Source organism: Gallinula chloropus (assembly GCF_964237585.1).
Source record: "Gallinula chloropus genome assembly, chromosome: 2".
Taxonomy (NCBI): domain Eukaryota; kingdom Metazoa; phylum Chordata; class Aves; order Gruiformes; family Rallidae; genus Gallinula; species Gallinula chloropus.
In genome coordinates, this window is record NC_140086.1 from 140,628,439 (window position 1) to 140,654,463 (window position 26,025).

General features: G+C 42.5%; 1 protein-coding gene across 1 annotated transcript in view; it reads right to left on the bottom strand.

Moving 5' to 3' along the window:
- Positions 1-24,480, bottom strand: part of ADAM22 (ADAM metallopeptidase domain 22) — a gene marked incomplete at both ends in the record, with an annotated part of 128,687 nt that extends 104,207 nt beyond the window's left edge. The window contains 3 exons of the mRNA XM_084260030.1: positions 7,297-7,373; positions 24,081-24,244; positions 24,423-24,480. Coding sequence (XP_084116156.1) covers positions 7,297-7,373; positions 24,081-24,244; positions 24,423-24,480 — 299 coding nt within the window. The remainder of the gene's footprint in view (positions 1-7,296; positions 7,374-24,080; positions 24,245-24,422) is intronic.
- Positions 24,481-26,025: the final 1,545 nt, after the last annotated feature.

Sequence of the window (26,025 nt, forward strand, 5' to 3'; positions counted from 1 at the left end):
CTACTGGCAATAATAGAGGAATAATCAGAACTGGAATTTGTTACCCAAAAACTAAATTACAATATTAGAAAATAAAATGCAACAGAGTTATCAAAAGCAATTTACCCTTTCCAAAAGAAATCTTAAGCATAATGGAACATTATACAAAATAAATTAAAGGAAGGTAATAAACTTAACAACAATCAACATAGGTTTATGGAAAATTTTTCTCATCAAAGTAACCTGACATTTTTCTTGTACAGGATTACAAATTCAATAATAGCAATAGTCATGATATAATATCATTAACATAGTTCATATCCAGCAGTGAATTCTAAGCTTGGAAGAAGGAAGTTTTAAAAAAAAAATTAATAAAAGAAAAAGAAAAAAAGAAAAATAAAATCTTGGAAACTACATAAAGAGGTGTATCAGTTAGAAATAGGAAACTCTGCGCTACCTTTACATGTGACACTGCCAAAATGCAATACTGAGCCTATAGTTCAGTAAGGATAGTGATAAACTGGGGAGGTCCACGAAAAAGGCACAGAAATTATTACAGAAAGATCCAGAAGTTAAACCAATTTAACATCACAAAATAAGGCTGATATGCTATACATACCAGGCTACAAGGCTTCTTCTCTAAAACTAATGTTCAAACTTTTATCCTTGAGGGTAATGAACTGTACAAACAATTTATATTTTGACAAATTCTTCATTCCCATAATTCTTCAACATAAAACCAGGGAAAAAAATACCAAAACCACAACCACCAAAAAACCCACCACCACAGAAGACAGGACCCCTTAGTGATGATGTTACACAGATCTAACTGCAACATCCCAGGCACCCTCCCTAGCCTCAGGATATGTTTAGTAAAAGGCTAGTAAAACCTTGAATTCCTGTCTTACCTTTCTTTGTCGTTTAGCCCAAACAGTTAGTAGGCAGAAATCTCGGCAGAACTGGTGTTTTTCACTGAAGATAAAAAACCCATAAGCTGTTCAAAACAGTTTGTACAAAACACATATTAGCAAAGAGTGCTAACACAACCAGAGGTGTAGAATAATTGCCTCCCAAAGAACAAAAACAACCTCTGAAATTAAGCAAGAACATCAGGGAGAAAATGTCTTGTTTGCCATTACGACCATACTGATTTTTCCATCACAGACTGGGAGGGGGAAAGTATGACTTTGCAAAATAGGCTTGTGAGAGAATAAATCTGTTGGGTCAGCTGTGGTTCTGACCACAGAGCACAGACAAACATCACAAGTAATTCAAAAATAGGGCAGAAGATGATGTAGTATCTCTTTCAGAAGACCTGAACTCAGTCTGAATGGTGTTACCTGCAAATTGGTATTAAGTATTACAATTACATTTTCAGAGCACTCTCCTAAGGTGGGGGGGGAAGGGGGAGGTATGGGGGGAAGGTGTTATTTTAAGTAAGAATCAATTACCAAAATGTGATCATACCCAAGTGGGGCTCCTCAGTCTGCATGCACAGGGCATGAATAAGAAAAGTGAAGAGGAGTTTGAATTCCCTGGAACCCATAAATTCCAGCTGCTAGACAGAACAATTGGGACTGTGTGCAGCCAAAGCATTCATTAAAATAACTAATAAGGGATTGAGTTGGACTTTAGGGAGACCCCAAACCACTTAAAGGAAGTGCTGTTCCTCCTCAGGTTTGATTTGAACATCACTTACCACACGCAGTTACCCAAACTGTTACCGGGAGTCGCTGCAAGACCAACAGATACCATCAAGCACAGAACCCTTCCAGAGCAAGAACAGCAGATGGGTCCTCTCACATGTGGCAGAACAACCCATCATGTTACGTCACGTTACGTCATCCCAGGCCCCTCAATCACACACTCATCCTGCTGGTGACCAGGAGGAGTGCGAGACTCGCGGGGGGAATGCAGGAGAGAGGCTTACAAAAATTGTAACAGACAGAAATGGTGTAACTGCATTTTTTTAAACCATGTCAGTAAGCTAATCCTTTTCAATTCCACACAGCCAAATGTTTATGATTTAGAGCAAATTTAGGAATATGTTTTTCATTTACAGCTTACATGACACATTGATATTAGTGTTGGAGACCATTTGCCAAGAGAAATTACAGGCAAGGTTTCAGCAGTTTGTCTCAAAAAAAAGCTGGCACTTGTCTGTCAAGCTGCCTTTTATTTTGCTTCTGTTTTCAGGATTTTTTGATCTGATTCTGTAAGGTTTACAAAACTCTAGTTAAAAGACACTCCTAATAAACACTGCCCACAAGGCATGAGGAATGTCTGCATCCTTCTCAGTAAAAGCTGCAAGAACCATTCAGTGGCAAGGTAAAATAATTAATTCCTGCAGTGCCAGGAACCTTTCATTATCACTAATCAGAAATAATTTAAATTAAGACTGAAATATAAAAGATATCAGTATTTTCTGAAGAAGCTTCTTCAGCTTTTCCTACCTTTTGAAAAGCTAAGAGAAAAGGGCATTTATTTGCCACACAGAGAATAGAGTGACTGCAGAGTTTATAAAAATTGCCTCATTTGAAATCTTTCAACCTTCTGAATATCACTGATCATCATGCCCATTGATTTATACACGTTGGTACTCTTCTGGAACCCGGTCAGGTGCTCAATACAGACATGTGTGAGCTTCCTAAAGAGGGCAGGGCTTCTGAACACATCTTGCCCAGCCTACTACTACGTTATGGATTATTTTTCATTAACAAATGGGCCACAAGAATTAAACGCGTTGCGAGAAAGGAGGTGGTCACTACACTCCATCCTGGTGACTGAGTGTCACCTGGAAGGACAGAGCAGTCCTGAAGTACTGAACATACACTTGAAATCCTTAGTTATGCTCATGAATCTTCAGAGCATTTCCCCATAACCACAAACCATAGGATATCATGCTGTGGCTGTGTTTTCACTCTTACTCAAAAAGCTGTAATTCAGGAGGGATATTCTGCTTGTGGTGGCTCAAGGAGCTGGAGCTTGTGTGGGCAGCCAGACACTCCAAGGAGCTTCCTGAAGGCCACAAGCCCCCTTGGCAGAACACTCGGGGTACACGCTGCTCCTTGTTACATAACCACAATTCAGACTGAGGCTCTATAAACTCTTTATACCTGTATCTGTGAAGGGACACACCAGTGCTCTTCTATGAAGGACGACACTGCATCAAGGAAGAGGCATGATCATTTTTCTTGCCCATCATAGTTACACAAAGCAAACCTAGAATGGTCATCCTGTGCCAGGGCCTGACCACACTGCAGACAAGCACAGATACTGTAGTCTGCTCACTCCCAATCCAACCTCATGATCACTCCTTGCTTTGGCCCATTCTGCTCTTAGATGTCTGCTGCTTCACAAGCAGATGAATATGCCCTGGCCCAGGTCTCCTCAGACAGATCCACACGGTCTGCAGAACCAAAAGGGCCTCAAAGAGGCTTTTGGAAACATGCCCCATTTCCCAGTGAGCTCTGCTGTTTAATCAGGTAATTACAACCCAAGACAAGAGTGTAAATGCTCATGTGGCTACATTTGAGAAGAAATTTCTGCATGAAAAAAGAAACAGCCTTTTGCCAAGCCACAGATGCCGTCACAGCATTAAAAAACTTGAAGGAGAAGGAATAAAGGAAAAAAAAAAAAAAACATTTAAAAAGAGCACACTTAATTGCCATGCAACTTCTGTGCAGTTCTGGGTCGATGGCCAGAGCTGGACACGTGCTGAAGGGAGGGAAGGCTGCGAGCAGCACCCGCCTGTGCCAGGCAGCCGCCAGCCTCCAGCTTTGCTAATGGGGAGGGCGGCGCTAACAAAGATGGTCACGGAGAACGGCTCCATCTGACGCAGTTCTGAACGCACAAGGACACGGAGGCAACGGCTTCATAAACACACCGGCGCGACTAACGCCTTCTGAACTTCTGCCTAAGGGGCTGCACTCTAAAAATACTGCTGATTCCATCTGAAAGCTTCTTTGTGAAGACCTCAGCCAGCTGAACAGGCAGCAAAAGTTAAAAAAGAAACACTGTATCTTAAAAAGAAAAAAAGCTTACTGTAGAAACAGCATGGGAACTTGGAAGAGAAAAGGAAGAGAAAGTGGTGATGTATGGGGAGAAAATACCATCGCTGAAACAAAAGGAAACTACATTGTAATTATATCAGCCTTTATATTTTTATTACCAGTCAAGGTAACATTTCACAGCGTATCTCAGGTCTGCTTTTAATGTGAATATCCCATTCAAAACTTGCCCAGAGTGAGCAAGAAGAAAGCGCATGGATTTCACCGTTGAGCTGCCACATGATAATGCCAGCAGGAAAACTGGGTTTTTCTTCCTCTCACTTGCCCCCAGCACTGGCAGAACACCCCATGCTGTACCTCAGTTCTCCTCACGCCTGAAATGGCAGCGTGAGCTCTGCTTTTTGATTTCCCAGCCCACCTCCTGCACCTTCCCAGCCTGTTTCATCAGAGAGATCAGCCTTTGGTGACAGGCCACCATTGTGAGAGGTTGCAGAGGGGGGGACCGTAAAGGAAAGTTGCTTCAACTGACACCCAGATTGAATAACAGCATCTCCTTCAGTGAAGTGAAGAGGAAAAACTGAGAGTATCAGATGATGGGGGAAGACTGACAAACAGGAGACCATAAACATTTCTGCCAGCCTCAACTGTCAGCAAACAGAGTTGTCAAGAAAAAGGCTGCAAGAACAAGAAAGTTGTGTGGTATCTATGACGATGCAGAGGGGACAACTATTCCTGATGGAAAGAAATGTGTCACTCTTCAGAGAGCTAAGTAAGAACAGAGATGGAAAGCACACAGACACAACAGAATGCAAAATACAAAAGGGTGTGTAACAGGGGGATGGAAACACTGCACAGGCAAATGCAGCAGAGGAAACACAGAAACTGACTGGCACGGAAAAAGATGGAATTGAAGACAATAGAGAAAACAATGCCCACATAAAATCTATTTGCAGAGATGTATTTTAGTTTCTGATTTTTTCTCTGTTTACTACCATAATTTTAACTTTGAACTTTTTTCCACCATAAATGGGGGAGCCATGTGGAAGAACAAACACCTCCACTGTCACCATGCACCACTGACATTGTAACTAGCAATGATGCTCATATATATTAAAACAGATCAGCCATACACACTAACCTTTAAACACAGAGACTGCAAAAAAGGAGACTGAAAAAGCCAGGGAGAGTCTCCCTTTCTGACAACTTACATATTTTAAGTTAATTTCCCCCCTTTGTCCCCCCAGACCTCCTTCAACATTCCTCAAATGTGTACTATGCCTAAAAGCTGGTTTTACCAAAGAGGTAAAAGAGCATGCTTTTGATATCATCAGGAGTTCAATTGCAAATACTAAGCTGATATTTTTTCCAGAGGAAAACTAAAATCTTGAAACTTGCTCTTTTCAAGCATGCAATACTGTTCAATTATAAAGCTACTGTGGACTAAACTTGCAAACCACACCTCAAAACAAATTGTTTTTCTCTCATTGCCCTTAGCAAATGCATACAGAGTGTAATTCAGAGAGTAAGAATTGAAAGGGAATAAAGATATATGCAGCCTTCTGAATACAACAGATTTGTTCACAGGAATAATAATTAAGAATACATTTTAAATGTTGCTGCAATAGACTTGGCCCTCTTTTTATTTGATGATCTGCAAATGCTATTTCAGGAGAAGTTTAAATATTGATTTAAATATCATGATAGAAACCAAACATCTCCATTTCCTTTCAGCTTTCTTGCTTTCATTTTCCACTCTTTGTGACAGAACTTTTTTCACACTATTAAAAAGCATAACTCCTTAGGAGAAGTTTGCATTTAAATCAGATTTTGGCACTCTTAAGAACAATAAGAACACATTTTTATGGTCTTACTCATACAAGTACTAGTCTAATATCATTAAAGACAATAAGAGAATGACATAAAAATAGGATCCAGCTCAAAACAAATTAAATTTTAAATGTACGTGTTTGTGTGTTTATGTGCATATGGACATGTGTGTAAAGAATCCACCTACAGAGAACTGTTGTAGTTGATAAAATCACATCCTTGACTTGTCTTTTCATATAACATTAGCAAATGTATTTGTTTTTATTAAGATGACCTGCAATTCATGCTGCAATGGAAATCCTGATCTTTCCGAAACTAATTGTGACCACACCATTAATCTGGCACCCAATATAAAAACGAGTTTCTGGAACCTACTCTTAGCACAGTATAAACATGTATACAAAATTGCTATTTCCAACAGACATTTCAATGACACGTACTCAGTGCTGTTTAGCAGGAAATTCTTCCTCTAGAATTCTTAAAAAAAGCATTTGTTACAAAAATCATACTTCTGAACCAACCTCAGTCCCTCTCCTTCTAGCAGTGCAGTGTCTCTGCCTCCTGTAACGAGCAAGGATTCACATGTGGTTTTTAACTCATGTCAGTGCACATCAAGAAATTAAAACTGTTTAAAATGTGTTTACAAGCGGGTAAAAAAAATTAAATTTGAGTGGCCCCCATTGTGACCAGAATAGTTCATCTTTATAGCAGAAAACCTTGTAGCAATTAAGCAGTTTGTCTCTTACACTGAACCACACAGCACTGTGTTCAATTATTAGGACATGAATTACTCAACAAAGCATTTCTATTTACTATATTATTTATTCTCTTTTCACTTTAGAGCAGAAAAGTAAAACAACTCCTGTTTTAAAACAGCTGTGCTAAAAGGCTACTTTAACTCATTACTGACAGCTATGCACTAAATTTCACCTTAAGTTTACTATTGTTCCATCTTTCCTCATAGACTGAAGTTCACACTGTGCTACCACTGCCCCGTAATATTTGTCTACTTCCAAAAGACTGTACACGCATCTAGAGAAACCACATTCCCAAATATCCATCTAATTCTTTTCAGGGATTAGCCATAGCATAATTGCTGTATCTCAAGTACTTTACACTTGGTTATTAAAATGCTAACAGCTACCAGTTTCCAGCAACTCCATCCTTTAACATCCAGGGAGCCTCCACATGAGTGTAGTAATTTGCCTTTGTGGTAAACTGAAAGATGGCAAATGAAATTGTAACACTTAAACGTTAGTTACAGTGCAATACCTACTAAGTAGTATCTATGGAAATATCAAAACCTACAATGGTACTTGAGAAAATAACTGAAGAACTTAAAACATACTACTAGAGATTAACTCAATATCTAGAAATAGGATTTGTGCTATAATACAGCCTCCAGAGCCTCTGCTGAAAAATGACATTTCACTGGCACCGGTCTTGAACAAACATAGAGTAAGACAGAGTCATTACTTACTGGTTTAGCGTCACATCTAGGATGAAAGATGATCCAAAAGCATCAACCTGGAAGCTGGCTCGAGCAATGTGGGTAGACTGAAATATTGAAAAGACTGGAGTTAGCATTCAGCCACAACAAAACACACAGTACAGGTCTGGGAATGCAGGAAGTAAATATATTTACTAAGTAACAATATTCTATTAACCAAATAAAATGGCACTGAAATGGATGAAGCAGTCTATGATAATGAATAAAGGATCTGTTTTCAGAATCCACAGGGCTTATTCAAGAATTTCCAGTAACACAGCCGGTGATGGGAGGCTCTGCCTCAGTAACCCCCCATCTTAACCCACCCACACTGCAGGGAACGGCTCTTTTCCTTGCACTTCCATCCTGAGCAAAACGCTGAGCAAAGGAAAGCGGAAAGCCTCCCCTGGCTAACATGTTACTCATTCATTAACCTGACTCTGAACACAGACCAGTGCAGAACAGCTGAGACGTTACTGGTTTGGTCAGACCAGGATACACTCACAAATCTGACCCATGTTACGTGAAAGAAACTGTTCGCTCAGGAAGACTCAATCAACCACATATAGTGAGGTGAAAGTAATCGGCTAAAGACTGATTAGGTGCATTTTCTGTGAAGCTCTGACTCATCACCCTGTCACCCACCTTCTCCAAAAGGCTCCCAGAACTCCAACCCCCTGAGCAGTCACTAAAACCAAAGAAAAACGGGTGCTAGAGAAACATCTTTCTTTCTTTAGTCTCTTTTCTGTGCATTTTCCCTGAATTAATCACTTTCATTCACACTATAGACAACAAACATGTGAATACTTTGTAATTCACAACCTGCCAGAAATAGGATATTTATTCCAGTAGTAGTGGAAGAAAATACCCAGCTAACCCAATGGAAATGCAACAGTTCTTTCTAGGCCTGAAAACTCCCAAGAAACCGAACAGCCATGTTATTTAACTAATTAATAAGAAAAGCTACTTTCAGACATTTTGGAGCAGTTTCAACTTTGTTCTTATTTTCTTTCCATTGAAATCTGCACATTAAGATTTGAAGCATGTAGACAGAGGAATCTAAGAGGAAACACTGAAGAACCACTTACAACTCTAAACTACCCTTCTCTAAATAAATACAATACAGGACAGTACAACTGTAACAAATGATTTATTGAAAACTCTGGGAAACACAGGACAGGATGGGATAATGTGAATCATCAAATTCACTCTCTCTAAAACTACTGGCAAGCTTTCAATAGGCATTAAATCCAGAAGAGTTGAGAATACCAGTTTCCTTGGAAAAGAACAGCAACAAAGAAACGGGAAGTCAAGGGAATCAGGACTTTTTCGTTTGTTGCATTTTTAGTTGCCCTACAGCAGAATTTTCTTTCTATGTCTGTATATAATAAATAAAGACAACAGCCAGGAATGCATATTTTCAAAGAGTTGATTCCTTTAAAAAAAAACAAACCACAAACAACAAAACCCAGAAGTCAAGACAGCTTCTCTTACTAGAGGATGCTCAGGCTGAGAGGCCTCTATAAAAATGCCTAGCTCTGCCACTGCAGTGAATGAGCGTGGAAAACCACATAGTAAGAAATTCCAGATATTTACATTACCGTTTTGAAAGCTGCAGTATTAAGTGGAAAGCTTCTTGGAAGGCCTCTCAGTAGATACAATTCACAGAGCCAGATATCCTTTCAGCTATCCCCATTACATCTAAGCTGCTTTGTACCACAGGCCACGGGTGTTCATTATATGCTTCTTACGATTTCTGGATGATTTAAGAGCACCTCTTTTGAATAAATGTATAATCTTTGACCAGATAACTGAATATAACACATAGTTTACCTTATCTGGGTAAAGAATTTCAGTGGTAATTGCTATCACTATTAAAAGTCTATTTTCTATCAAAAAAAAAGCCTAAAAAAAAAAAAAAGGCAGCTAATCCCAACCAACCCGTGACACAGTGACACAGCCGGCTGGTGTCTCCAATGACGGACACCCACAGCAGGTATGTGTGCTCACAGCACACACGGCCACCCACACATAGGACCAGCATTTAGTCGGTTTTGGCCTGCAGCAGCTAGCACACCCACAAATACAGCAAAATACAACCATCCACAAATTACCACATTAATACTGGCATTTCTTTTCCAACTCTCAGGCTGCAGACTACTTTGAATGACTTTAAAATTCCATCTTCTCCTGCTAGATGTGTGTATTTTTAGGCTGCTGCTCATAAAAAGGATGTGACAGACCAAGAACTAAGTAAGGTACTAGGGACCAGAGCTAGTTTTGTCATTCCCTGCTTGCACTGCAGCACATTTGCTAACCTTAGCCAACCTTCATTTACCTACCTGCACTGCAACAACCACTTTCTGATCAAAGCAGTGATGGCAGACCAGGTGTTCGCTTTTCATCTTTACATTACTAAGTGCGAAGAACATTCTATGGCACTTTATTATTCCTGTTTGTTAACAACATAGCTACATATGCCATCATTTAGATCTGTGCACACAGTATAATCAAGTCTTCTATGTGACCATATGCTGGTACTTCTGTAAGAATATAAAACGTCTAACTTAAAATTCTAAATGTAGCATTTGTCATTAAAATGTAGTCACCTCATTCGCCATAAGAGCAAAAATGACTAGAGTGTTTTGGTTTGGTTTTCAGCTGCTAGGTATATTGCATCATATTGATTTGGTCTGGGAAATTTCCTCCCTTTAACATGTCTCTAAGATAAACAATTACAAAGCTAATGTATTTCTGAGGTGACCCTGGACCACAGTTATTCCCTGACAGAAGCCATTAATGTGGATTTAAGGGACATAATGCCTATTAATAAATTAAGATAAAAAAACATTACACAGATGCAACCATGCCCAAGACAAGTGGTGCAAACACAAGAAGTTCATCATTAACTTCAATCATGTGCAATCAAGCGTATCTCAAGTGTATCTCAAACCTGAGATACCAAGATGCTCATTCTGGACAGCCAGCAAAACTCAGTCCTTTACAGAAACTGCAGCCCTACAAAGAATCCTTCAACCCTTATACATAGTATAATACACTGCAACAGTGAGTAGAGTGGGCTGCTGCCAAAAATAGGACTGCTGCTCTCCCTTGTCAGCTCGTGTGACTGACCAGAGAGTCAGATCAGCATTCAGAAAATTAATCATCACTTGGAAAGGACCCATTTTTTGTCAGGCAAATAAGCTGATCCACATAAACTCTACAGTCACACCACAACTAGATGTGATGGAAAGAAGCTGGAGGGGACATGCAAGAGAGAATGAAGCGGAAGACAGATCCCCCCCTTTCAATGACAGCTAACAGATCTCATCCAGCCTAAGAAACCCTGCACCTTAAGAGCACCAGCCAGTATGTTCTTTAGGACAGCAGTTCCTCTGAAGATCTGGTTAAGAACCTCAAAATAAATAAATGGATTTTAAAAAGCATTGGTTTACATCATTTTTAAGCACTCTACCTGCCTGCTCAGAGAACAGGTTGGCACTGAAGGAAGCTTACACTCATAGGCATAGGTCAATAAAGGAACCCAAAGAAAGGAAGTAAGTACTTTTATGCCACCTATACCACCTTGCTCAAGCAGGAGTAACAAGACAGACACCCACAAAGGCTCATCCAAGTCACTGAAGCAAGACAATCAATCATGTCATTCCATTCTAAAACCCAGGAACATTTTCAGCAAATTTGAGGTTTTTTCAACAACCATGGACGTGACACATTGACAGCTGATGACTGAGTCATAAAAGGGGTGTTCTTGGGAGACCAGGAGAGATGCACTCAATGCAGAACATGAACAAGAGCTAGGAAAGGAGAATCCAACTACTTAATGGAAGAGTGCAGTGCCCATGCCTCCAAAACAATCAGAAAGTTGTGAAATTTTAATGTTATACAAGGTGGAAAATATCAATAACAGCTCTGAAATTAACTGCAGTATCTTCAGAAGCAATTCCTAGTGGCATGTAAAGTGTACTACACCTTGCAAGCAAAAGAAAACTCAAGCATCCCATGCACCTGACACACCTACAGGAGACCTAGCTTTTGCCAAAGATTGCAAAGTTTAAGCATCTCAGCGAAAGTCGAAAGGAATCAACAGTAAATGGAGTGGAAAGGATTATTTCAAAACAGCAAGCACAAAGGTATTTTATCTAAAACAAGTATTAAAGCTTGAATCCTAGAAAAACAAAAGTGTTAGGCAAACCTTCCTGCCAAACCAAGAGGGATGCCATTCCAATTACTTTAAATCACTTGCTCCATGTTTCAGGGATTGCTGCAATAACAGGGGAGGTGGGCAGTTGGCACCAAGTACAACTCTATTATTATAACAAAGCAAAACAAAACAATGTAGTAGCCCTCTGGGGACCAGTTTTCTCCAGCAACTAGCCCTGAAAGATGAGCATCTCCAAAAGGAATACACATACATGAACTACAACTGATGTACAACCAGTGAATGGTGAGACTCACTGGACTGTACTGGAAGTAGCATTAAATACATTTGGAAGATTTTAATCTCAAATAGGTCAAATATTTTAAACTCCAGTGAAACATTTACAAGCTACACACTTTCTTAATAATAAAACTAACAAAAAACCTGAAAGGAAATATATTAGAAATTTTGCTCACGTTGTGTATAATTAGTTGGGTGTTGAAAGTAGCATGGCAACATGATGACTAATATTTTTCTCCATTAAAATAAGGAAAAAGAGAATTCAAAATATATTTTTATATAATATGTAATTCCTCATAACACACATTTCTTAGTTCTGAAGTATCCTGCATAAAGCACTTGGATGCTTTTTAATAAGTTTTGCTGGAAGAGATAACAATTTCTATCAAAACCAAAGAATGCTTTTCAAAAAAAAAATAGAGAAAATCCTATTTATATGCTTGCCCTTTGATGTAAGGAAATCATATTTACTACTATTTATAGCAGTGTGGTTTCTAATTAAAAGATTCTGATCAAATCTGTAGACTCAAAAGAAAAGCATCGAGAGAATCGAGAGAGAAAATAAACACAGAACGTTGCAGCAGGACAGAACTTAAAAGCTATGCCTCAGAGCTTGTAAGAACAACGAGGTTTTATAGCAGACATTCTGTGACTCAGTCACATCTGCAAAGTAACAGATTCCATAGATATTAATTTAATTCCCCCCCTTCCATTTAATAGGAGAATAGAAACAAACCTCAGTTTGTTAAGAATTTTTTAAGTGCGCATGAAATGTCTGTTTTTTAATTTCAGTAAGGACACAGGTAAGCCCATAGGAAATCAAAATAAATACATTAAATTAAAAATATACAAAACACTTTACACAGATTTATCCAACAAGAATTTTAACTGTGATTTTGAAAATAACCAGTACACTTAAATTTATGCTACAGTTGAGGAATACAGTGCTAATTAGCACAGGTAGACATTACAAAAGGGTCAATTTTCAGTCTCAGTAGTGTTGCAACAAATCCAGAGTCATGCAGCATATTGTTGCTGTGTGTAAAAAAAGATTAAAAAACAAAAAAAAAACCCCAACCTCCCCAAGTCCCCCCCCCCAATCATTTCTATTTGGACTGAAAGAAAAAAAATTAAAACTTTGCTCAGAGACAAAATTCAGAAACAAACCTAGGTCTAATAATAGAAATAAGTATCTCCAAACCAAATAAATTTCTTTTTTATTACACAATAAGATATAAATGCAACATGATTTCTTCATGTTCCTCCTCTTCCCATCTGCAAATACCTGATTTTAATCAAAATTTCAGTGGCACTGGAGTCACATATTACAGAATCTTCTTTACTTTCCTTAGCTTTCTCTAAATATTTATAGTGCTCATTTACTACATTAATCGTCCTTATCTGTCTTATCCATTGCATAGATTTAAGTATCTATAGGGCTTTTGGGGGGTGGGGGAGGATGGGGAGGGAGTTATTTTATGAAAAGACAGCAGGATAGTATCATGCTTTGACAAAAAGGCTCTTACAGATGCCTCTTTGGGGTACATTTGGTAAATAGGTCATTTATTCTGAGGAAATGCTAGAAATAAGAAATGATTTTAAGAGGTCCATGCCCATTTTTGTATCCTGGATCGCAGATAGATCTGCTCTCTGTGCCAGACGAGGGTGAGGCAGAGGGACTGCTCAACTCCATCAGCCAGAGCACGGTGCCACCGCCCAGTTCACTTTCATGGGGTTTCACCAGCTCTCAGCAGATGAAGATTTTGACAAAGTCGTAAACATGATCCAAAATAGCTTGTCTCTGCATAAACATCATAGTATCAACAAAATCAGAGTCAGAAGCAAGGCCTGCTTGTGATTATTTACTAAAATGCCAGTAATTATTCTCAATAGTGAAACAATAAAGAAAACAAATCCTCTTTCATTATTTATTTGTAGTTTTGAAATCAGAGGCTGTTTGAACTCAGTACAGTAAAGTAAAAGGGATCCCCAGAGAAATGGATCCAATGCTACAGGTCCAATCTCTGGGTAGCAGCAGGGATCCTTCTGAGGTCCTACAGAGGTGTGATGCAGAGCTCTCTTGGACTCAGCCATACCTGTTCACGCATCGTGCCCCAGTCCTCCGCCCAGCACTCCAAAACCGTGGGCATCTTTTAACAGTTAAAACAAACTGATTAATAAAAAAATAAGAATTATCTTCCCTTGAAAACTACTCTTCTTGCTCTGCTTCCTCGTCTCCGCTTCATGTTTCTCAAAAATCACCCAAGGTTAAATGATGGTGTAATGAAGGCAGGAAAACTATCAGGCTGTCACTGCTGGCAAATTTAGCATGAGCTACCATTTGATCTCACAGATCTAAAAGGACAAATTCAAGTAACTGAATGGGCAAGATGCCACTTCCCAAGAGGCAATCAAATACACGTTTCCAGCACCAGAACAACCCCGTGGTACCGGATCTTATACTTGCTGTGCTTTTATATATAAAGGATGATGTTAATTCAGCTTTAAGAAAACTTCAGTTACAACTTTTCATTTCCTGAGAGACTAATTACTGTAACTTATGTTGTTGTGAAAATCTTCATATCCCAGTGAAAGAAAGGACTGCAAGAACTTTGGGGAAGAAATACTCCTTTTTAAACGTTAGCAAACATTACTGTATAAAATGTCACATTTAACTAATGTGCAAGAAGTCTTAAATATATCACTACTGGGGCAAAAAACACAAGAACTTATGACTGTTCAACTTCATGTTTTCAAAACACATTTGACAAGGTTTTTCATTGAAGACTAACGACTAGGAGAAGCACGATACAATAACTTATTATAATGGAGATTAATACAGTACTGGGTTACCAATGGAAAACAAAGGAAAGTCATGAACGAAATCATGTTCAGAATCTTTTCCTGCCATAATTCATATAAAAACTTTTGATGACCATTGAAGATCATACTTCTGAAACCAAGACTGGGCAGCTGAGCAGAGTCACCCTGCGACACACAGACACAGCAGTTTCCATTGCCCCCAATGCAACTGAAGGTTTTGGAGGATCAGATAGAAGACAGAGAGCAACACTGATAAAACAACAGTAGAGCCATGTGCTCCATCTATCCCACTAGATGCTACAGGACCTGACTATGCAACTAGATGGTGAACCTTCTCCCTTGTGAAAAGCATGAAGCCAGAGGGAAAGGACTCAAACAAAGAAAACCTCCCTGGAGTGAAAAATCCCCTCTCACGAGGACGCCTGGCAGTTCTGAGCACACAGAACCCAAATGAGGAGCTCCTCGTGTACAGCTGCAGCATGAGAGGCAAACAACCAATGCACAGCCCATCTGCAGGGCAGGAGAACACAGAACAAGGGCAGCCACACAGGTGCCACAGGCAGCCCTTGAGGATGAACCCATCTGGATCACTGTGTCATTCAGCTGTAGAAAAGACTATTGTTGTAAGGACACCATTTAGTCAAGAAGGAAAGCTCAGCTAACAGAGGAGTGAAGGCATTTCCCTCATGAAGCAGATAGTGCCTGGAGGTCATTTTTAGCTGTATGTTTTCCAAGCCCTGAAAGGAATCAATAACATTTAGAGAAAAGCCCTCTTTCCAGCATCTCTTGCAGGCTTCAGAAGCAAAAGATCAGAGCTCCACTACCAAAAAAATCAGCAAACCCCCTCCATTAACACGCCTTTACATTCCACATAAAGTGTTCATACATCATAAAAAAGCATGCACACTAACTTTGCTCCTTTATGCAACAAGTATCAGCGACCAAAACATTTTTCAGTGACACAGTAACGTGTTCAACTGGTCCTGAGTACCAAAATATTAGTTCTTCCCCCTGGAAGTAACAAGCACTCCTTGACACCTACAGCCTGCCACCCACACAGCTAACTTTTCCCGTAAACAGGTCCTGGACAACAGCAGAAAGTTTACTAACATTTTGTCAGCACCAGGGGCTAAGAAGAGCTTGACAGAACTTGCAGGCTCGTAGGCCTGCCAATGCGTTGCACAGTCAACTCCACAGATAATACTTTTTAAATATGACTCACCCTCTACATTCAAGTATCAAAGTCCTGTTTAAAGTTGAAAAGGGTAGGAAAAGCATAGTTCAGAACTCCTTTTCCTCTTGATACAACCTAGGAGATCAAAATGAATCAACATTTTCACTGTATACATTTTCTGAAACAGCTGATGGATTTCTTTTTCATTCCCACAGAATTTCAGGGTCTGAAATACTCTAAGGAGACATTTCTGGAACAGACCACGTTCCTACATGCTGCTATTCTTCTGAGCAATTTTTAGGCTGTAAGTCAGGGCTGCAGCCTCCATGCTCACATACATCACACTTTCCCAGCCAAGGCACCATTAAAAGGCATTTACCCACACAAAAGATTTTTTTAACCTTGTAATATTACATTCTGGAATATGCTTTTTCTAAAGCATGGCCACTTGCTAGAGTCTTCTGGCCTGAGAACATTAATTTCATTTAAAAAAAAAAAAAAAGATAGAGATTGTAGAATGAATCTGGTGTAGGTAGACAAATCAGAGCTGGTCAAATTACCAGAGTAATCATAAAATTTCTTTGTCTGATAGGAAACACCGAGAAGCAATATCGTGCTGCTTAAGTTTCTTTAACCAAATCCAGCTTTCAAGTTGGACTCCTACTGACTCAAGAGCTAAACAGTTCTACATCTTTTGCCACTCTCTGATTTCTGCATAATTATGTTTTCAATTTCAGGTGACACTGGCTTTCCAGTTAAACTTACCCAACCAGCCAATGCCCGTGGTGGAAGTACACACCATGGCCTGGCAGATTCCATCCCATCCATGTGCTCACTACTCAGCCACCTTTGCTGCTCAGTGCTCACACAGTAAAGTTTCTGAGGGAAAACATGAGCCTTCTCTCATACAGTCATCCTGCTAAAGGATTTAAAAGCTTGATCAGGTGTAATCTGTGTGCAAAGCTCTACTCTGCACTGAACATGCCCCCATCTGAGGGGAGAGGTGGTTCCAAGCTTGACTGTGCCTCAGCACAGCTGCTGCTGCATGGTTCATCCATGCAGCAATGACCCCTCCTCTTCAGATTAATGCAAACTCTGCAGTGGCTTCAGAGCAGCACAATCATGGAGTGTCTGTGGCTATGAAGAGCAAAACTTCATGTGACAGGCCTCTGCGATCCTTTACACATCCCAGAAGACATCTCCTCAGAACAGCACACCCATACACTACCCAGGAGGCCACTGGCAAGCAGCTGGCTATAAGGGCTCAGAAGGCTTTCTTGTCTGAAAGTTTTCCACAGACAAATGTAGCAAATTTGACGTAGTTTAAAATAAAGAAGTCGAAACTGGAGAGAAGAGAGCCAGGATGGGAATCAGAGAGATTTTTGGACATCTTAAATACAGCAATTACATCTCACATGCAAGGCAACAGCTCTGGAAAATACAATACTGAAAAAAGATTATTTAGGAACCAAAAAACTGAACCACATCACTAGATGAATGAGGAAGAGCTATTGTGTAAGAAGACAACACAGTCCTGTATCCAAGAAGAAGGGACTTGACCCTTGGATAGTACTGGACTTCTCCCTCCACATCCACAGTTATCCAGACTCAGTGAACAGGCATGGGCCTGGGCTGGCAACAACCCAGCAAGCCTCTCACCTTGAAGCAGGAGAGCCTACGGGGAGGAGAAGCAGCTTTGATTCAAACCCATGGGAACCAAAGGGAAGGATCCCCATCCTTTCAAAGAAGAGAAACTTGTCAGGAGGCAGCCAGAGTAAGTGGAAGGATCGCAAACCTCAGTAGAGCTGATCAGAGAGGGAAAAGGACAGACAGCGCTGCCCAGAAGGACCTTCAGCTTTGAGAGCTGAACCATATCAGGCTTTTGGCAGTTTTACACAGTTCAACTGACTTTTAAGCAGTGCTTTGACAGGATAATAGCAATAATGTTTTAACAAGCAGACCCCTAAGAAAAGTTGGTAGTCTTGAGTCACCTAAAGACAGGTATAATTATTGAGAAGACTACAAAGGAGACCCAAAGTACCAGAAGAATACTACAATATCAGATCTGCCATGACAGTGTTACACATACATCCATAACATTCTTGGGGGAAACGTCCTACAGTCAATGTTACCTTCCAATGTAATTCCTCCATACTCCGGGTAAACCTGCCAGATTTATCATGACACTATGCTTCTGCATCGTGAGTGTGTCACAGCAGATCATTAGCGACAACAAGGGTCCCAAAACAGGCATCCTCAGTAAAACAGTAGCAGAAAGAATATTTGGTCTGATCCCGCACTCAGGTCCAACAACACAGATCAGGAGCGAATGCTGGTATTGATTACCAGAGCTGGAAAGAACTTCCCTACCAGACTTTGCAGTTATTACATTGATTATGGCAACAAGAAAATGATGGGAAAAACACTGTCAATAAGGATTGCTACATCTGAGCCTTTTAGATCCTTCATGACTGTATATAAGCTTGTTTTATGAGATTAAGCTATAGCATTCAGAGTATATCTCCTTTTAGCTCTGCTGCGGCACAAGCTAGAAAAGATACCACAAACCAAAGATGCAGCCCTTTTATCCAGACTAGGATTTTCAAATGTACCTATGTCTTCTAATCACTCCTCAAACTCTAGGTCCTGATAGGGTAATTTCTGCAGCATGAGTAGCAGCTACTAGAGGGTTTTTGCAAGGTGATTTTTGGGCATATTCATTTACATTACAATAGTCATAACAAATCTCATTGTCAAGTAGGGAAAGGCTTTCCCTGAAATGAGTTTGCAAAGAAGGATAAATTAGAAATCCATAATAGTCTTTGCCCATAAAATACCAAAACACACTACGAATTTTACATTTTTACATTTATTCACATTTTTATATGATTTTATATATTTTATAGAAGGGTGTATCTGAAAGTCTCTCCTACATCAGAAATCAAAGCACACTCTCAATGCCCTTGCAGCATGCAGCAATCTATAGCAGGCTTTCAGCACTTTCTTCCCTCTTAAGGAAGGCAGGACCTGCACAAGGAGTATTGACATTTTAACTGTTATTCACGTATCCATAAAAAATGAGTATTGCTAAGTTGGTGAAGTTTCTTATCCTTACAGAAATACTGGAGAATTGCATCTAATAAAAACATAGTAAAATACCACACCCATTTTGCCAAATGCTTTATAAACCTTAAGGATAGAGGAAAAAGGGACAAAAAGGCAGGAAGAAAACCAAAACTGGAAGTAAACCAAACACGCTCTTATTGCTCACCACAGCTTCAGTCCCAGGTTAGCCTTCTCCCCCTTCAGTTTTGTGATAGGCTGGTCAAAAACTGTGACTAAGTTTCTCCAAGAGACAGCAGCAATTTGATTTAAGTGGGCAGGAAGGAATTTTTTTAATTGGGCAATTTCTCTTGACACTTCTCTTTCCAACAGTCATGACCCATCAGTCCCAAAATCTAGAGCTGTTTTATAAGTCCCTCGAAAGTCAGACCTCATTTTTTAACACACAAAAAAATTACCAAATGTTTGAGTTACCCAACATGGGAACTAATGATGCCAACAGATGTTGGCAGCATTGGAACAGAAAGCAAGAATGTTTATTTTAAAAGTCAGCAGTTTCAGAAGCACCTGCAAAGAAAAGAGATAGCCTATTCGAAGACTAGAGCAAGAGGCCAAGAAGTCAAGAGAATTCAACAGCAAAGCCTAGGCAACACCTGAACAACTAACTGATTGTAGTGGTTTGACCCTGGCTGGAGGCCAGACACCCACCGAAGTTGCTCCAACAAAGATTTCAATTCCAAATGCAAGCAGAGCTATGTGAGCTCAGCATGACAGAGCAGAGCTTCTTAACAATCGATTATTAGCAATAAGACTTTAGTGAAGAAATCTGTAAGCTGTGCTTCCAAATTGATGTATGGAATTGTGTCACTGGTCACAAACAATCCAGAAACGCAGACTGCGGAAGACAAACACTCTGCTGAAAATTACTGAGTCACTCTGGACCACAAACACGTATCTCCATCTCCAGACACAGGCCAGTCCCGGAGCCCCTTCATGCCAGGCTCCCCACAAGCAGGTCAGCCCTCTTTCTCACTTGGATGGAATCCAGCGTAGTTTCCCGACAAATGGCAACGAGCAAGTGAAAAAACAGGTTGAGGAAATGAAGCTGCTGTACCATGAATATTTTGCACAGCCAGCAGAGACGAGTGAATCTATGTCCACAGTAGGTCACTGAGTCAGGACCTTGAAAATAATAGCAAATCACCCAGATTTTCATATCAACACCAAGATATATCAAAACCAAGTAACTGCAATGAAAGCCACAAGACGAACAATGTTGTCTGTCAGACTGTGTGTGCAGACCCATCAGCGTGACCACAAAGTGCTGACCTTGGGGAGAATTGAGACCTTTCCACTGTAGTGTCAGCTGCAAGGTATGTGCAGACACCTCCCAGAAGCCAGCATTTTGGCAATGCCCCGGGGGAGGCTGCAGGCTCCAGCCAAGAGCAAGACCACTTAGACTTGGGGTTGAGGGAAGGCATCTGTTGGGTGAAGGCATGTAAATGTCTGGCACTCAAATCTCCAGACAGAAAATTAATCTTATCTTCACAAGCAGAACACTTGATCCACTGAAAATTATTAAGAAAAAGGTCCTCTGAGTCAGGCACTGACATAGAGCACAAACTCAAGAGTGTAAAGGCATACTTTGGGCTTTGTTTTGCTCCCCTTCACAGACAGAAGCACAAACACCAGCAGTGGGGACGAATACCTACACATTCCCGTGTTTTAATGAAGAACATACGGGCACAGCATTGACTAAAGGAAAGTATTAACAAACTTGTGCTTTCACACATGCTTCCTACAATACCAAAACATGGCTTAAGGCATGAAGCTAAAAGGTTCCATATAAACGTCCACAGTACAAACTTTCTCCCTTTCAAACACAAAAATCTGAGCTTAACCTTCACTGAACACCCCTGTCATAGTCGACATTCATCATCTGAGAGGCTTATTTATTACAACAGTAAATTAAGTGTACATTGCCAAGATCCTGGATTGCATTAATGATAATATCATCATACTCTCAGATATATCTTATATTGATTACTCTTTAGATTAAATGCTGTGCAGCTGCTAACAGACCCCCTTTGGGACAAAGAGGAACTGAAATACAGGAATGTCACAGATACTGGCAGTGACTCTATCCCGTGATAGAATTAAAAGCAGAAACCCAAAGTGACATGACTTCTCCAATGTCCACTATATACTGTACATTAAAACATTAATGACCTGAGAACATAAGAGCCTACAGCTTTTGTCTTGTGCTGTGAAGTCCAGCGATCTTGAACAACTACAACTGTGAGTGTGTTGGTCTTGTTTCTTAAGCAGTTACATTCTGGGTTTCTGGATGGGTACATAGACTATTTCCTTTACTATTTAATAGTAAAGTGTGTATGTTAAGAAAGTTACTCAATAGTTAGAGCAATGAAAAGAGACCAAAACCCCCAAAGCAAACAAAATAAAAGAGGTTGCTAAACAAAACCCTCAGCAAATACTGAAACAAACCCTATACATTTTTAGAAATATGTCAACCATCACTTCCCAGTCATTTCTGTGCCTTCAACACTCAATTCTACTACAAGCTTGTTCTGAAACTCCTGATCTGCAAAAGCCAAGCTTTACTACTGTTTTCCCCTGAACAATCATCTTCCTTTCCCTTTGTGCAATTCCAAACTCGGGCTTGCATCCCTCTTGTATGACTTCTGCCCTTTCAGAAGCTAAAGCTTTCATACAGGAATTAAAGGAATCCGATCCGATTTAATGTGACTTCCTTCTCTCCAGCTAATCGCTCTCCCCTTTTATCTCTATCCAATTCAAAACACAATTACATTGTTTTACATTCATGCAACAGCTACAGCCTCGTTGTCTATTCCTCTGACTGCTCCATCTCATTCAGGTATTTTTGCTTTTCTAGACACGACTGCTTATCCTTCAGCCACCAGAGATTCTTCTGAATGCTTCAAACCCCCTCCCCTGCAAGAAGCACCCTCCCTACACCAACCCAGAAGGCCACTAGCTTTGGTTTGAAATCTCTATTCAAGACCAGTTTCCTAACTGATACATAGCTGTCCAAAGACTGCTAACAATGGATAGAATAAGGCATAGAGACAGAACATACTTAATCATAAAACCAGCTAATAAACATGAAAACTTTATTGATGGAGAGTGCACCGCTGCTCCCCTACCCTTTATATGCCACTGATCTCTCTCAGGCTGTTCACTCTTCAGGGCAGGCATTCATGCCACTTCATGCATGAGCAGGATCCAGCACTTCACATCTTCATAATTTGTGACTTTTACCAGCCACTCAACAGCAACCATAAAAGTTAACTCTGTTAGTCCATGACTTCACTAAGCATTCCTGCAGAGGCAGGAGAGCTGTGGGGTTTTTTTATGGAATGCTAGACTTTAAGATTCGGGATATTAAATTACTCAACTGCAAGGGTTAACACTATTACTGCAAAAATACCCTCTGAAGTGTAGCTTCTACAGAACTTCTGTTAGGCAGAGGCAGCTGCGCTGCTGGCCCATTACTGCCAGGCTGACTCAGATCTCTGGGCGAGGAATGCAGCATCCCACAATCCGGATGTAACCGTGCCCTGTGTGAGAAGCACAGAAAATCACTGCTCCACTCTGTTTCACGTCGGACTTTTCTTTCTCCAAATCACTGCAGCTACTGCATCCTTCAGCGGGGTATCAACCATCATGGGAGAGGCTGGGGATATTTCAAGTAGCAGAGGGAAACTTCTTGGTCAGGAGGAAAAGCTGAAGTTGTATGCAAAGCTTCACATATTTAAACTCAGCTTGGCGTAGAGGCTCTCACGAAATAAAAGCATTTAACCCTTCTTAACCCACTACTGTTACTTGTTTTCTGGTTGGAATAACATTAATACTAATGACTAAATAATGGCCCGAGAAGTTTTTTATGAGTATTAAGATTTTGTGAATTAAAGTTAAGACATTCAGAAAAACAAAACCCATTAATCAAGGGCTTGTTCTGTAAGACCAGTATCTGAATCCTAAAACTAAATCCAAATGCAACTATTGCTACCGATTAAACAGACATGTCACAAGTGCTTGAATTTATGTCTAAGAGTCTTCAAAGAATTCAGAAATGCTGAGAGGGTGGGATTTTTTTTTTCTTTTTTAAGCAAAGCAGCCGGTTTGGAACGTAAGAGAATCCTATTTTATTGTAAATACGGCCTTCCCGTCTGAAAGATTTTTACATAGGGTAAGTTACACTCAGGGGCAAATAAATGTTACGAAGAGGCTGTTTACACAAAAAGAATGCGAGCTGCCAGTGCCTGTACGTTACGGATGATAAAAAAGAAATCTGAGACAAATTTTCAGCTATTCCATTTCTTAAATGGATAGTAGTCAGCTGGAGAAGGAGGAAGCAGAGGCCTGCAAGTCATCTCGGATTCCAGCAGTTACCTCAAATGCGCAGCATTTTTACGTTCTTTGTGCATAACAGCACAAACTCTGTTTTTTTCCTGTAGATGGAAGGCCACGTACCACCTCAAATGCGATGCTTGGCGATCAAGACGAAAATCACTGTATTTTCATGTAAATTGGGGCAGCTGTTTGTTATAACCTGCAGGGACTGGTCTCCACACACAGAAACCTGAAGATATACCCGGTGTGGGTAGCAATACGCAAGTTAAATTGCCACGTTAAGTTCACGTGCTACATCCCAAGCAATTCCCTTCCGATTCCCAATTCCTATTTTTAAAAACACATCCGAGTCCACGGGAGACAAGCCCACCCTGCCCACACTTCAGCCAGAAACCGAATTTACGCTGCAGCCTTTCAACTCCGGCTGTCGCAAAGGCACCGCAACTTTCATTTCGTGGCTCCCCGAGCCCACCAGCGGCCGCAGCCGGCGGCTCTGCCCGCCCGGAGCCCCCGATGGCGGCCGGCGGGGCAGGGGGTGGGGGTTCCGGGCGGGCAGAGCACGAAGGGGCACGGGGACCATTTTAACTGATCTGGGCGCTGCTGCAGCAGGACTGACGTTCTCGATGGTCCCTGGGGGAGACGAGCCGCGAGTCTCGCCGAGCACGGCTTTACGAGAGGCGTTATCCTTCAGCTCGGGGGAGGGGTGCGGGTGAGACACCGCACCGCCGCCTCCGCCGCGTTTGGGGAAGGGGCCCCTCACACCATCCCACCCCCCCTCCCTCCCCCCCCGCGCCCACCGGGGCTGCCAGGCCGCGCCGGCAGGTGCCAGGGCTGCCCGCGCCTCCCCCGCCCGGCGCCTACCTGCGTCCGCGCCGCGCCGCTCCGCACCCGCGTACTCAGCGCCGGCCGCCGCGCCCCGATGCCGCCGCCCTCGCCGCCGCCGGAGACCAACCGCAGGGGCCTGATGCTCTGTCGCTCCGCGAAGCGGCTCTCGCCCCGCCGCCCCGCTGCCGGCCCGGTACCTCCTGGGCAGGAGAGAGGCACCCGTCACCCGACTGCGCCCTCGCCCCCAGCGCGCTGGCTGAAGCGGGGGCTCCGTTTCTACGGGGCTCCGCAGCGGCCCTCGGCGCAGCATAACCCCCACACACCCCCGCTTCTCCCCCGCCCCAAGCGCGGCGGCGCTGCCCCGCGGCCGCGACTCACCTGGGGCAGCGGGCAGGGCGCAGAGCGCCAGGGAGAGGAGGCAGGCGGCAGCCCGCATGGCGCTGCCCGCCGCCCCGCTCGCCGCCGCCGTGTGCCGGGGCGGCTTCCGCCGCCGTGCGCCGCCGGCTCCGCGCCTGCACGGCGGGGGGGCTGCGGGGCCGCGGCTGCCGCGGGGCCGGGGCTGCCGAGCTCCGCCCCGCCGCTGCCGCCGCGCCGAGCCCCCTGCGAGGGAAGGAGATGGCGAGAGCCGGCGAGGCTCCCTGCAGAGCCCGCTTGGAAGAGGGAAGTGCTGGGAAATGTAGTCGTTTGTCAGGGCGTGAGGGACCGGTGCGAGACCGGAGGGGAAGCCCCGGAGGCAGGAGAGCACCGCAGAGCGTCCGCAGCCACCGCCGCCCCGCGGGGCAGCCCCGGTACCGCACCGCCCCGGGGCTAAGGGAACTCCCGCTGCAAAACTCGCATTCGCTGTCAGTCCGCCCAGCCGGGTGAAGGCGGGGGCCCTCTGGGGAGGCAGCCGGAGAGTTTCCCCTCCTTCCTTCCCTCTCTGCCTGCCTGGCTGCCCGTACTGACCCCCGCCCCTCTGCTGACGGGATTCTGCCGCCAGCCCCTCTCTCCTCCCTGACGCGTGGCTCTTCAGAGCAATCCTCACTTTCCTCCTTTGTGACCTCTTTTCCTCCTTTCTTAAATTTCCACTCCTGCCCCGCTTTCTCCACCGGACCAACGCTGAAAGAGAGTTGGAAAGGATGCCGGCGCAGAATCATGCAAGGTACAACACGCTCTCCTGGGCTAAGCAAGAGGCAAAGGCACGGCCAGAGCAAGAGACAGAAGTGCCAAGGAGCCCCCACGATGACCATTCCTGAAACCCGAAAACCTTAGCAAAGGGATGGCTGCATCTGCATCCCAATTCCACACTCCCACCTACCGGGAAGCCGCGGGCAGCAGCGCTGCCATCTCAGCACCCTGTACATACCTACCTACCTTAACTACATTTGTTTTTCAAAACGGGACAAGAGTGGCAATTGCCTAAGGCAGCCCTTTCCCCATCCTTTTCCGAAGTGGCAATAGGAAGGACTGCCATGGCACACAGTTAGGGTGAGTCGAGAGAGGAGGAGCAGGATTGTTGGAGCAGCACCGTGGCAGATGCAGCTTGATGCTGACCCGGGCAGGAGAATATGAGGTCAAACTACCCACGACAAGGTTTTAAATCAGTTGTAAGCACGTAATAAAGGAGGAGGTGGCATGACAGTAAGTGGCGCTGAAAGCTGCTGCTCATTGTAGTCTGGAAGATTAAAAGAACAACAGCAAAAAAAAAAATACATCTGTTTTCATAATCTTAAAAGCATTATGCAGATCAATATTAATTGCATTGCTTGTGCTAGCAACAGCCAGGACACCTGACACCTCCATTTCTGCTCTTAGGAGCGTTTCAGCCTGTCAGGCTGCCTCCGTGGGCTCCCCGCGGGAGGGACTGTGCTCTGGGCACCATGGCTCAGCAGCCTGCACCACCAACCCCCGGGGAAAGTCAGGGCTCCTGGCCTCAGCCTTCTGCAGTTCTTACCCTACTTACATACATCATCTTGTTAAGGGAAGCAATTAGAGGACAGAA